Here is a 13,383-nt window from a genome sequence, read left to right as displayed (position 1 = left end):
CAGCTTCACTTTTTCATTCTCGTGCATTAATGCTACAATTCTTAGGAATGTTTAAGTCCAAGATGCATTTTTAATTAGAAAATAATCATAGAAATGTTAACATTAAGTTTCTTATATTTAAACAGAAGAAACATTACAAACACACACACTCCCTTATATAAACATAAACTACCTTAAAGGGTCTCTAATATCTGTAGGGCCAAACTGATTATCTTTATTCAAGTTAAATATTACCTAACACCACAGGCAGTCCCAATGAAGTTCAGTGGAGTGGCTCGTGAAGTAAGGTACTGCTCACCATGAGTAAAGGTATCAATCTAGCCCTTGACTTTAACTATGTATCAGATGCTGACTAGTATAGTATCTAGTCAATTCTTCTCTTCAGCTTGTAAAACTGATGAGAGATATTTAGGATTCATTTATAATTTAAAAAATAAAATTCCACCTTGTTAATAAGAGCAGAGTGTTTCAAATACAGGGTCTAACTTCTCATTAAAATATTTCCTGCCCTTGTTTTGTCAGCAGCAAATTGTTAGGAGGGCATAAATAAGGCTGCGAGTCTGTCATGGAGGTAACTGACTCCATGACTTCTGCAGTGACTGGTGCTGGCCCAGGGCTGCCCAAGCCAGGCAGCCCCTGGGCCAGCAGCAGCACTTTGGTGTGTGGGAGGGGGCTCAGAGCTAGGGGCATGTGTTTGGGGGGTCTTCCCTGTAGCTCCTAAGCAATGGAGGGGGTCTCCGCACTGCCCGCACCCACAGGCCCTGCCCCTGCAGCTCCCATTGGCAGAGGTTCCCAGCCAACGGGAGCTGCAGCAACTGGTGCTCGTGGCAGGAGCAGCCCCTGACCCACCGCCTAGGAGCTGCAGGGATGTGGAGCCAGGTAGGGAGCCCCACCAAGCCTCTGTCCCCCAGCACCAGCGGGGGTCCCAGGTCACCTGCCCCAGCACAGGCAACGCCCACGGACCCTCCCTCTGTCCCCTGAGCACCCACGTCCCCCACCCAAGTTTTAGTCATGGTAGGTACTTTTAGTAAAAGTCATGGACAGGTCACGGCCCGTGAATCTTCGTTTAAGGCCTGTGACCTGTCCATGACTTTTACTAAAAATACCCACTGTAACTAAAACATAGCCTTAGACATAAACTTGGATATCACAGATAACATTAAAGTAAAATACGCTCCACTGTTCGAGTAGTACATACAGCTCCCAAATCATAACACTTCAAGTTTTCAAATAATCTCAAACAAAACAAAAATGATAGTTATCAAAATATTTAGCATAGTTCAGTCCTTGTTTCCAACAGTTTAATGGTTATAATTGATTATAATAAATTGTTCATTAAATAAATGCATTTCATATTTGTGTGCTATCCAATCAGATTGAAAATTCCTGTTTTAACAGGTGCCAGCAATCTTGTTTCAGAAATCAAATAAAGCTATACCATTCCACAAGGCCATGGAAACCAGCTGTCAGTTGACTCCAGAGGTGTGAGGGATTTAATTCAAATGACATTATGAATTAACTGGTTTCAGAGTAGCAGCCGGGTTAGTCTGTATTCGCAAAAAGAAAAGGAGTACTTGTGGCACCTTAGAGATTAACAAATTTATTAGAGCATAAGCTTTCATGAGCTACAGCTCACCTCATTGGATGCATCCGATGAAGTGAGCTGTAGCTCACGAAAGCTTATGCTCTAATAAATTTGTTAGTCTCTAAGGTGCCACAAGTACTCCTTTTCTTTTTATGGATTAACTGAATCAATGCTAGTTTAGGTAATGGTGTTTGCTAATGAGCAGTACATTATTTGCAGCATTTGAAATATGATGCAGAAGAAATTCTATTTTATTTATTTATTTATTTTTAAACTTGAGTGACCCACTTTAGAAGTTAATATTGCTGAAAATTCTGCAGACTAAACAAATTACTTGAAACTTAATGTTGGCTGGTTCTGGATGATGAGAATCAAATCATAACTTGAAAATAATTTCCTACATTTATAAAATATACACACTATGTTGTTGAATGGCTTTCCAGGGATTTCAGTGAGAACATTAGTGACTGCTGCACATTAGTTACTGCACACCAGTAATCGGTATGATCATCTCCACTAAACATTTTGGAGACTATAGTTTGGTAGGAGGGTAATAAGGGACAGACTTGGAAGAGAAAGATCATCAACATCTGCTTTTGTGAAAATTCTAGTTCCCACGATGATTATTGTTACAATCCTAGCATGGACACAAATTCAACACTATTCACATCCCTGAAGTGGACTTCTGAAGCCCATTTTAAACAAATTATCCTACATTATAATGTCTATTAACGTCGTGGACCTGATTGACAAAGGTGTGTAGATATAACTGGGTTAATCTATATACATATACATTTCAGATCCTGGGGCACACACACATATACTAATTAACAAGGCTGTACCAGGTTGAGGGAAAACAGCTAAAGAATTTCCTTGAGCAAAGGTAGGAGAATAAGTGCTCATCCCTAACATATCCTAAAACCAGGTTTTATTAAATGGAACACATGCCAGGGGCCTCACTTCATTAACACATTTATCATTCAGACATAACCAAGTATATTTATTGTTCAAAACGAAAAGTTTTCAATTCTGTAAACAAGAAAGACAAAAATGCAATAATCAAATACCCTGTCTACCAGCTAGCAAGGTCTACTGTGCTCTATCACCATTGACACCAATATGCTTGTTACTTGAGCTTGCTTTTTTTTCCCCTCAATAAACTTGAGTACCTACTCAAGGAAATTTTGCCCAAGCAAGTCTCAGTTTGTTAAAGTCACAATCAACTGATGCCATGTTGACTGGACGGGAGGGCAAGTCTTAGGAACTGTCATTGCTCTAAATTTAAACTGCCCCATCTTTCATAATTATCTTTCTACCATTTTGATGCAACTCTTTGTGATAATTTGCTTCAGACAGATTTTGGGAAGAAATCTGGATCTTCAGTTTTAAATACTGGAAGAGAAGTATCACTCACAATTACACACTAGCAGCCAAGTTTCAGTCTATTTCCTGTTCTGGGATTAAAAAGCATCTAAATGATCTTGAAGCCCACATCCCAGTGACCTTCAACAAGACTTCAGGCTCTTAAGTGCCTAAATCTCTTCTGAAAATTAGACTAAAGCCTGGGCTCCATCCATCACCTTCGTAGCTGGAATCAGTCAAGTTGGTTAAATAATGGATAAAATCAATAGCTTCTCTAAATTGTTTTTGGTTTTGTTCTTTGGTAATTATATCAAACCAGTTTTCATATAGACTGCAACAGCAGTCCTTCTGAAATCCTATTTCATTTAAAAAAAAAAAGTTCGGTGTGTTATGTAGAGTCCTTTGTGTGAAATAATGCTATATTTTGATCTACTCATACTCACTATAAATTACTGTGTTAGTTACATGTAACAGACAATTTTCTTGAGTTTTTCCACTCATTTTCATTAGGAAGATGAATCCTCAAGCTCCTTTTTTCTCTGAACCAACTTGAGGGTAACTGCAGATGACAAAACTTCCATCCTACTTTAGGATGTCATGTGTTACTTCTCTCTCAGTGAGTTTTAAATAGTGAGCTGAATGCTTGTGGGTCAGAATTTTAGCATGGTTCCAACAGACAAGTTTTCTTTCTTCCCCCATGTGACGCTGCACCCCATATTCTTCATAAAAATATAGTTGTAATATGAATATGGCATAACTAAAGTATGTTATGGGAGATGGGTCATGTGAGGTATCACTGGAAAGGTTATGGATTTGCTGAATGTGATTATCCAATCTGTATTCATGTGTCAGTTCTGTATCTGAAGTTAGGAATATTGCCTATGTAACAATTACAATTGTGTATGTACTTGAGGAACTGTTCACCAGAGAGTAGGCCATCAGCCTTAATGGGCCATTAGGATAGACAATAAAATAGGTATTTGAAGATGCTGATCTCTCATCTTCCTAGACTTCCTGTGGACATTACAAATAAGCCTTGTCTCATGGTGGCTTTAACACTGCAAGGTCATGTGATAATGTCACCTAGTATGGGGTACCACCTTGGACACTCCTGGCATTTTTCCACTGGAAATAAAGGATTCCCGACTTATGTAAATCCTATTTAAGGCTGGGAAGTGAATCAATCAGAGCTCTTGTCCATTGCCTCCCCACCCAAGAAGGAAGACTGCTGAAAGCACGTGAAGAGACAAAGGAACTAAGCCAGGGAAAAGCCCAAGGGCTGAGTCCAGGCTGAGATGTACTGATTAGCCTGTAGAGAGAAATAACTGGAACTCTGAGCTTCAGAAACTCTGCAGAGAGCTAATCGTAGACTCTGTGAGATTCTACAGCTGGGTATGTCCCTGCCTATGTGTGTGCTGGAAAGAGGCTTGAAAGCCTGTCACAGCAGTACAGAGTAGTAAGGGACACCCAGGCTGGTAGGATAGCAGGCTCAGTGGGACCCCAGCACATCTGGTGGCTCCACAAAAGGGGGGTCCAACCCATGACAACCCATTTATTTTCAAAAAGAAAAGGAGTACTTGTGGCACCTTAGAGACTAACATTTATTAGAGCATAAGCTTTCGTGTTGCATCCGATGAAGTGAGCTGTAGCTCACGAAAGCTTATGCTCTAATAAATGTGTTAGTCTCTAAGGTGCCACAAGTACTCCTTTTCTTTTTGCGAATACAGACTAACACGGCTGCTACTCTGAAACCATTTATTTTCATTGTCTGAACAAATGACAAAGACCTCTTTTGCCATATTTCTCTCTCTGCATTCTTCGATAACACCTTCAGGAACTTGATCACAACGTGCTGTAATTTTCTTGGAAGAAATAAAAAAAATCCATTTCCCCCCGCCCTCCATTGATACTTTAAATACCAATTATGGGGGTAACATCTCATGTTTCACCAATGGTTTTGCATTTATGTCAGTGCAAATTCTGTTAGTTGCACCATCTACTAGTGAAACAGAGTTTAGATCTGTCGGAGTAAGTGTATCCAGCACAAGGGGCTTCAATTATCTCTGCCTTCAGTCAGCAATTTGCAATGTCAGCAAAAAGCTGTGACTTCAAGTTCAAGTCTTTGCTTTCAGTTGTTTTTCTATTTACTCCTGGGGGAATTCTAACAGCACTGTGCATACGCAGAATTCATGTCCAGCACAGAATTATTTCCCCTCCCTGCAGAAAATACATTCTGTCTGGAAGTGCTGCAATTCTGCTTGTCACCCACCAGAGGCTGCTCTGGCATCAGAACAGCCAGCAGCATTCATCACAGCAATGTCCCCGAAGAGCGAGATTAAGACAGACAGAGTGGAGCACACAGGGCTGGGGGGGAGAGGTTCAGAAGGGCTATTGTGGGGATACAGCTGGGTTGCAGGCTCAGGAGCTAGTGGGGTGACAGCACTGAGCCAGGGCAGAATGGGAGAAGGGCTGCAAAATGGAAGTACAAAGTAAAACGTGATAGAAGTTTAAACCTCTGTCTCAAGATACGGACAGTATGCTGTCCAAAGCAGCAGACCGAAAAAAAGACTTAATATCATGATTAATATTTAGATTTAATCTATTTAATATTTAGATAAATGTGACTTTTACAAGAGAAATTTCAATGAATGAAGAGGATGGAGGCCAGACAGAAGGAAATCAAGATATTATAAAGAGATACCCCAGCTCAAGGAACTGAGATAAAAGGGGAAAAGATTGGCTAAAAAGAAGTGGAGTTGGCAAGTTGAGAAGTTTACCAACTTAACTTTGCTTTTTCCTGAGTTTTCACAGCACCATATTTACAACCTTAGGTTCTTATCCTAAGCAACTTAAGTTGATCAAAAATGAAATGGGGCTTGCATGCACAGTCAGATTCCTCATTGAATTAAGCTGGGTGTTTCCCTTGGTTTACTGCAAATGCTCATTTTACATTTAACACACAGAAGTTAATGACAGGTTTCAGAGTAGCAGCCGTGTTAGTCTGTATTCGCAAAAAGAAAAGGAGTACTTGTGGCACCTTAGAGACTAACAAATTTATTAGAGCATAAGCTTTCGTGAGCTACAGCTCACTTCATCGGATGCATTCCATACAGAAGTTAATGTGCATGAAAGCTCAAAGAAGTGCCTAAAGTGTATTTAATTTCAAATGTAGGTAAAATAATTTCATTCAAACTTCGGGAGAGTGTGACGCATTTTTCATCCAAATTTCAGCTTTAAAATGAAAGATTAGTTTCTGAAGTGCATAGTAATTTCCATGGTTGTATAATGTAATTATACTTGAGTGCCCTAACTGTGGTTTAGCCAAATCACAACCAATTTTCACTAGGACTCTGACCGTAAAATACTGAACTTAGAGACACTGTCCCAAATTTCAACTTTCTATCTCACGTTTTTAAGATGCTTCAGCTGTTTAAAACAAGTCTTTAAGTACAGCAAAAAGTATTTGAACTCCTTGCACTCAGTAATGAACTGTTTTTGTTCAAACAAAACAATTCACCCATGACCAGAGGCCAAACCTAGAAAATTTCAGGGAAAAGCATTTTAAGATTTCTGATCTTCCTCCTGCCACTAATACTTGTTAAAACATTTTAGCAAACATGGTTACAAGTGCTACTTAAGTTTATGCCCCGATCAGCCTGAGGATAGGAAGAATATCTATCTATATGAAACAAATAATTGGGTAGGTGTGAATGGAGAAAGGCAGGAGGAGGAGAAGAGAACTATGGGTGTCATATTCCTCTGAAGCTTCCAGTTTCAGACAGTGAAAGAGGCAGAATACTGGACCTGATAAATCATTGGTTTTCCCTAGCATGGCAAATTCTAGGTTCCTATTACAGAAGCCTATATATTTGTAACAAACTCATGGATTATATTCACTAACAAAAAAGTTCATTAAAGGCAAGGGAAGAGATCATTACTCTATAATTTTTCTATATCTAACACAACTTTCCCCACAAAAAGGGGGAAAAGTTAAGGTATTCATACACTCAACTCCCTAAAACAAAATTCAGCTGTATGGGCCTGGTTTGCAATGATGCCTTCTCAGAACTCCACTGACTCTAAGGGGATAACACCCACACAGATGCCATTGCAGGACAAGGTTCTAGATTTCCCTCAAAACATGAATGTACAAAAGAAATGGCTTACTTCTGAACTCTTTGGACTGGCAATACAAAATATTTTGTAATAACCAATACCACCTTATATTTACAGTGCCTTTCATCCCAAACCACTTTACAGACTGACAGATCATAAAGATGTACGTAACTTCATTCATGTAAGTAAAGTTACATACATGCTTACGTGTTTGCAGGATTGAGACAGTTATATAAATTTAAAAAATAGTAAAAAGGGTGCCTATTAACATTCTAAGCACCTTTGATATAAATTACAAAAAACAGAGACAGAGGGATTACCTCTTCCAATCAAATGTGGTAAAAATACCAAACCTGAAAGAAAAAGAAAAAAAGCGCTCTCTGTAGCTCAAAAGTTTTGTCTCTTTCACCAATAAAAGATATTACCTCATCCAACTTGTCTCTGTGGTAAAAAGAGACTGGGGTAGAACAGAGTAGCTATTTAAGATTACAGAACATCTTTGTGCAACAGTTTAGAATTGGAAGAACAACTAATCAGAAAGTAATAAGTGAAACTGGAATATGGCTAAAATACTGGGATATAGCACATGTGCTATTGCGACAAATCAGGGGTGCTGGACAACTTGTACAGTGGTGGTACTGAGAGCCATTAAACCAAACTGAAAATCCTGTATATGATGGAAAACACTTCAAGCCACAGGGTGCTCCCGCACCCCCAGTTCCTGTATCTATGCAACAAATGAGGTTCAATTTTATATAAACTGTTAAATACCACACCCTTGAGCCTCAAGTCAAAACATGTAAAGACATTTAATGTATTTGCTCCGAATGAGATTTTCAAAGTCACATCCGCTCTAGGTGAGCGCAAGAGATTCCATGGCATTCTGTGTAGCAGTAGTTTACTTCAGTGTCCCTTAAATTTCCTTTTCCTGCCAATGTTGTGCAGCATATTCTGCAATGTCATAAAGTGAAAACTGTGCACACATATTGGGAAGAGCTTTTGGGAAGGGCTTGCAGATTCTCTAGGAGGAAAACCACCACATAAATTAAAGATTTCTGTCAATAAGGAATATTCTTTGTAGGGCAATATGATTTTTATTAAAAGCACCCTGCTGTCCCTTAAGCATCCCACTACTCCCTACCACAATGCCCATCCAGCATCCAGGTAGCTAGAAGTGTGGTTAGCAGTGGCTGTGCAACATGGTATTCCTGTGACGTTTAAGGTAGGTCTCTATCAACAAACCATCCTAATGTAGATACCACTTCGCTATGGCCATACCAAATTCACAGCCATGAAAAATGTGTCACGGACCGTGAAATCTTGTCTTGGGCGTGCTTTTACCCTATACTCTACAGATTTCATGGGAGAGACAAGCGTTTCTTAAATTGGGGGTCCTGACGCAAAAGGGAAATATAGGGGGATCACAAAGTTATTTTAGGGGGCTGCAGCATTACCACCCTTCCGCTCTGCCTTCAGAACTGGGTGGCCAGAGAGCAGCAGCTGTTGGCTGGGCGCCCCAGCTCTGAAGGCAGCGCCCTGCCAGCAGCAGCGCAGAAGTCAGGGTCACAATATCATACCATGCCATCCTAATTTCTGCGCTGCTACTGGCGGCAGCTCTGCCTTCCGAGCTGGGCTCCCAGCCAGCAGCTGTCGCTCTCCAGCTCTGAAGGCAGCACCATCACTGGCAGCAGCACAGAGACAAGGGTTGCAGTACTACAAGCCCCCCTACAATAACTTCGTCACACCCCCTCACACCTCTTTTTTGTTAGCGCCCCAACAATTACAACACAGTGATATTTCAGGATTTAAATAGCTGAAATCATGAAATTTACAATTTTTTAAAGTCCTAAAACTATGAAATTGACCAAAATGAACCTGAATTTAGTAGAACCCTAGCTATATCTTATACCACCAGTTCAGTAAGCAAAATAGACTGGCAAAAGCACATTTATGTTGTTATAATTGCATCTAGACTAGGGCTTTTACTAGTACAAAAATATTGCAAACACAAAATCATACCACTAGGGTATATGAATCAGAACAAGTTTCTAGAGCAGACACAGGTGAAGTGAAAGTGAGGCTAGCCTTCCCCATGCCTTTCCAAGCAATACCAAGTGGTTTCATATTGAGGCTGGTTCTGGTCCCCTTTCAGTCATTCCAGGTTGAGCTTTAAGGCTGGGATCCCACAAGTGTTTAGACTCCTAACTCCCCAATAAAATCAAAAGGTGTTTATTTAGGCACCCGACTCCTACCGCAAGTCCCACCAAGGGACTTCCATGCCTAACTCCCACTGATTTCACTGTTGGGAATCCCACCCTGTTCATCACGCCAGCTGAAGGGTGTCCCAGGCGGCGCCGGGCTAAGCCTCTCCCTGCGACTGGGATGCGGAGGAGGGGGCTGGCACCAACCCCCTGAAAGCCATGCATGGGAGCCCCGGGGCGGGGCTGGGGAGAGATGCTGAGCCGCCGGGGTGATGCTCAGGGGCAGACCGCGCCTCTCCGCACACACCTGTGCGATCCCCTCGGCGACAGAGGCGAGGCCAAGCCCACCCTAGCCCCCCACACTCACCCACAGGCTGCTGAAGAAGTCGAGCCCCTGGCAGATCAGGAGTCCGGTCTGGGCCAGCAGCACCTGGACTCCCAGGGAGCTGCCGAGGCAATAGAGCCCGTAGAGCAGGGGGCCGCCAGCGCCCAGCAGCAGCAGGAGGCGCCGCCTGCGCAGCACCTGCTCGCCCAGCGCCTCGGCGCCGTAGTTGGCGAAGCAAATGGGCAGCAGCAGGGCGGCCAGCAGCACCGGGGTGCGGGAGCGGTGCAGGCGGCCGAGCCAGCGGCGGCCCAGCGCGGTGAGCGAGCTCTTGAAGGGGTGCAGGAAGGTGCCGCAGAGCACGGCCCAGAGCAGCGGCCGCAGGAAGGCCTCCAGGATGAAGTAGACCAGCACGGCGGCGCCGCAGCACAGCCCGGCGAAGAGCAGCGCCCCGGTGTTGTAGAAGGCCTGCTTGATGGGCTTCTCCAGCCGCGGCAGCGGCGGCGGCAGCGGCAGCAGCGACGGCGGCGCCGCGCCCTGCGCCGGCCCGGGGGCAGCCGCAGTGCTCCGCTCCGGAGACTGGCTGCCGCCGCCGCCGCCGGGAGCCGAGAGGGAGCCCGGCCGCCTTGGTCCCTGCGGCGGGGAGTCGGGAGGAGCCGCGAGGCGGGGACTCGCCGCGGAGCCTCCGCTCTCGGCCATAGCTCCCGCTTCGCACCCCCTCCACGCCGTTAACCGCCGCTACCGCCAGGGGAGAGCGACACAGGCCCAGCCTCCGCGGAGCGCTACGTGAGCCGCTGGGGAGGCTGGGAAATGTAGTCTGTCCTTCCTTTCCCCCCCCCTCGCAGAGGATGTTGGGAAATGTAGTCCCTCTTCCCTCCCCAGGCGAGTGTGATGCTGGGAGCGTAAGTTCTCAATCGAGGGAGGGAGTGCCGAGGAAGCCGGGAAATGCACGCGCTCGGGAGGGGGAGGGGGGGGGGAGCCTGACGGTAGTGCTTTCCTAGTAGCGGTGATTGGTGAAGCAGGGGATGGTGGGAGATGTAGTTTCTTGTTCATTTACAGCCCTGATCCCAGGTTCCCTCACATGGATTTAAAGGTTTCAGAGTAGCAGCCGTGTTCGTCTGTATTCGCAAAAAGAAAAGGAGTACTTGTGGCACCTTAGAGACTAACAAATTTATTAGAGCATAAGCTTTCGTGAGCTACAGCTCACTTCATCGGATGCATTTGGTGGAAAAAACAGAGGAGAGATTTATATACACACACACAGAGAACATGAAACAATGGGTTTTATCATACACACTGTAAGGAGAGTGATCACTTAAGATAAGCCATCACCAGCAGCAGTGGGGGAAAAGAAGAAAACCTTTCATGGTGACAAGCAAGGTAGGCTATTTCCAGCAGTTAACAAGAATATCAGAAAAAGAAAAGGAGTACTTGTGGCACCTTAGAGACTAACAAATTTAGTCTCTAAGGTGCCACAAGTACTCCTTTTCTTTTTGCGAATACAGACTAACACGGCTGCTACTCTGAAACCTAAGAATATCAGAGGAACAGTGGGGGGTGGGGTGGGAGGGAGAAATACGATGGGGAAATAGTTTTACTTTGTGTAATGACTCATCCATTCCCAGTCTCTATTCAAGCCTAAGTTAATTGTATCCAGTTTGCAAATTAATTCCAATTCAGCAGTCTCTCGTTGGAGTCTGTTTTTGAAGCTTTTTTGTTGAAGTATAGCCACTCTTAGGTCTGTGATCGAGTGACCGGAGAGACTGAAGTGTTCTCCAACTGGTTTTTGAATGTTATAATTCTTGACGTCTGATTTGTGTCCATTCATTCTTTTACGTAGAGACTGTCCAGTTTGGCCAATGTACATGGCAGAGGGGCATTGCTGGCACATGATGGCATATATCACATTGGTAGATGCGCAGGTGAACGAGCCTCTGATAGTGTGGCTGATGTGATTAGGCCCTATGATGGTATCCCCTGAATAGATATGTGGACAGAGTTGGCAACGGGCTTTGTTGCAAGGATAGGTTCCTGGGTTAGTGGTTCTGTTGTGTGGTGTGTGGTTGCTGGTGAGTATTTGCTTCAGATTGGGGGGCTGTCTGTAAGCAAGGACTGGTCTGTCTCCCAAGATCTGTGAGAGTGATGGGTCGTCCTTCAGGATAGGTTGTAGATCCTTGATGATGCGTTGGAGAGGTTTTAGTTGGAGGCTGAAGGTGATGGCTAGTGGCGTTCTGTTGTTTTCTTTGTTGGGCCTGTCCTGTAGCAGGTGACTTCTGGGTACTCTTCTGGCTCTGTCAATCTGTTTCTTCACTTCAGCAGGTGGGTATTGTAGTTGTAGGAATGCATGATAGAGATCTTGTAGGTGTTTGTCTCTGTCTGAGGGGTTGGAGCAAATGCGGTTATATCGTAGCGCTTGGCTGTAGACAATGGATCGAGTGGTATGATCTGGATGAAAGCTAGAGGCATGTAGGTAGGAATAGCGGTCAGTAGGTTTCCGATATAGGGTGGTGTTTGTGACCATCGCTTATTAGCACTGTAGTGTCCAGGAAGTGGATCTCTTGTGTGGACTGGTCCAGGCTGAGGTTGATGGTGGGATGGAAATTGTTGAAATCATGGTGGAATTCCTCAAGAGCTTCTTTTCCATGGGTCCAGATGATGAAGATGTCATCAATGTAGCGCAAGTAGAGTAGGGGCATTAGGGGACGAGAGCTGAGGAAGCGTTGTTCTAAGTCAGCCATAAAAATGTTGGCATATTGTGGGGCCATGCGGGTACCCATCGCAGTGCCGCTGATTTGAAGGTATACATTGTCACCAAATGTGAAATAGTTATGGGTGAGGACAAAGTCACAAAGTTCAGCCACCAGGTTATCCGTGACAGTATCGGGGATACTGTTCCTGACGGCTTGTAGTCCATCTTTGTGTGGAATGTTGGTGTAGAGGGCTTCTACATCCATAGTGGCTAGGATGGTGTTTTTAGGAAGATCACCAATGGACTGTAGTTTCCTCATGAAGTCAGTGGTGTCTCGAAGATAGCTGGGAGTGCTGGTAACGAAGGGCCTGAGGAGGGAGTCTACATAGCCAGACAATCCTGCTGTCAGGGTGCCAATGCCTGAGATGATGGGGCGTCCAGGATTTCTAGGTTTATGGATCTTGGGTAGCAGATAGAATACCCCAGGTCGGGGCTCCAGGGGTGTGTCTGTGCGGATTTGTTCTTGTGCTTTTTCAGGGAGTTTCTTGAGCAAATGCTGTAGTTTCTTTTGGTAACTCTCAGTGGGATCAGAGGGTAATGGCTTGTAGAAAGTGGTGTTGGAGAGCTGCCTAGTAGCCTCTTGTTCATACTCCGACCTATTCATGATGACGACAGCACCTCCTTTGTCAGCCTTTTTGATTATGATATCAGAGTTGTTTCTGAGGCTGTGGATGTGTTCTGCATGGCCGAGGTTATGGGGTAAGAGATGCTGCTTTTCCACAATTTCAGCTCGTGCACGTTGGCGGAAGCACTCTATGTAGAAATCCAGGCTGCTGTTTCGACCTTCAGGAGGAGTCCACCCAGAATCCTTCTTTTTGTAGTGTTGGCAGGAAGGTCTCTGTGGGTTAATATGTTGGTCAGAGGTGTGTTGGAAATATTCCTTGAGTCTGAGACGTCGAAAATAGGATTCTAGGTCACCACAGAACTGTATCATGTTCGTGGGGGTGGAGGGGCAAAAGGAGAGGCCCCGAGATAGGACAGATTCTTCTGCTGGGCTAAGAGTATAGTTGGATAGATTAACAATATTGCTGGGTGGGTTACGGGAACC

General features: G+C 44.3%; 1 protein-coding gene across 7 annotated transcripts in view; it reads right to left on the bottom strand.

Annotated features, from left to right (window-relative positions):
- Positions 1-10,413, bottom strand: part of TMEM245 (transmembrane protein 245) — a 128,107-nt gene extending 117,694 nt beyond the window's left edge. For 3 of the 7 annotated variants that reach the window (XR_006279154.1, XM_038389286.2, XM_043508599.1), the window contains exon 1: positions 9,632-10,411. Coding sequence is in view for 6 of the 7 variants with exons in the window: in XM_038389286.2 (XP_038245214.1) it covers positions 9,632-10,285 (654 nt within the window). In the remaining variant the exon portion in view is untranslated. Of the gene's footprint in view, positions 1-9,631 lie in introns of all 7 variants that reach the window. The other 4 variants (XM_038389289.2, XM_038389287.2, XM_038389290.2 and 1 more) reach the window with 3 other exon arrangements.
- Between the last annotated feature and the right edge of the window lie 2,970 nt (positions 10,414-13,383).

This window comes from Dermochelys coriacea, chromosome 2 (assembly GCF_009764565.3).
Source record: "Dermochelys coriacea isolate rDerCor1 chromosome 2, rDerCor1.pri.v4, whole genome shotgun sequence".
In the NCBI taxonomy this organism is placed as follows: Eukaryota; Metazoa; Chordata; order Testudines; family Dermochelyidae; genus Dermochelys; species Dermochelys coriacea.
The sequence above is the reverse complement of the archived record's forward strand: the minus strand, read 5'-3'. Positions and strand labels throughout refer to the sequence as shown.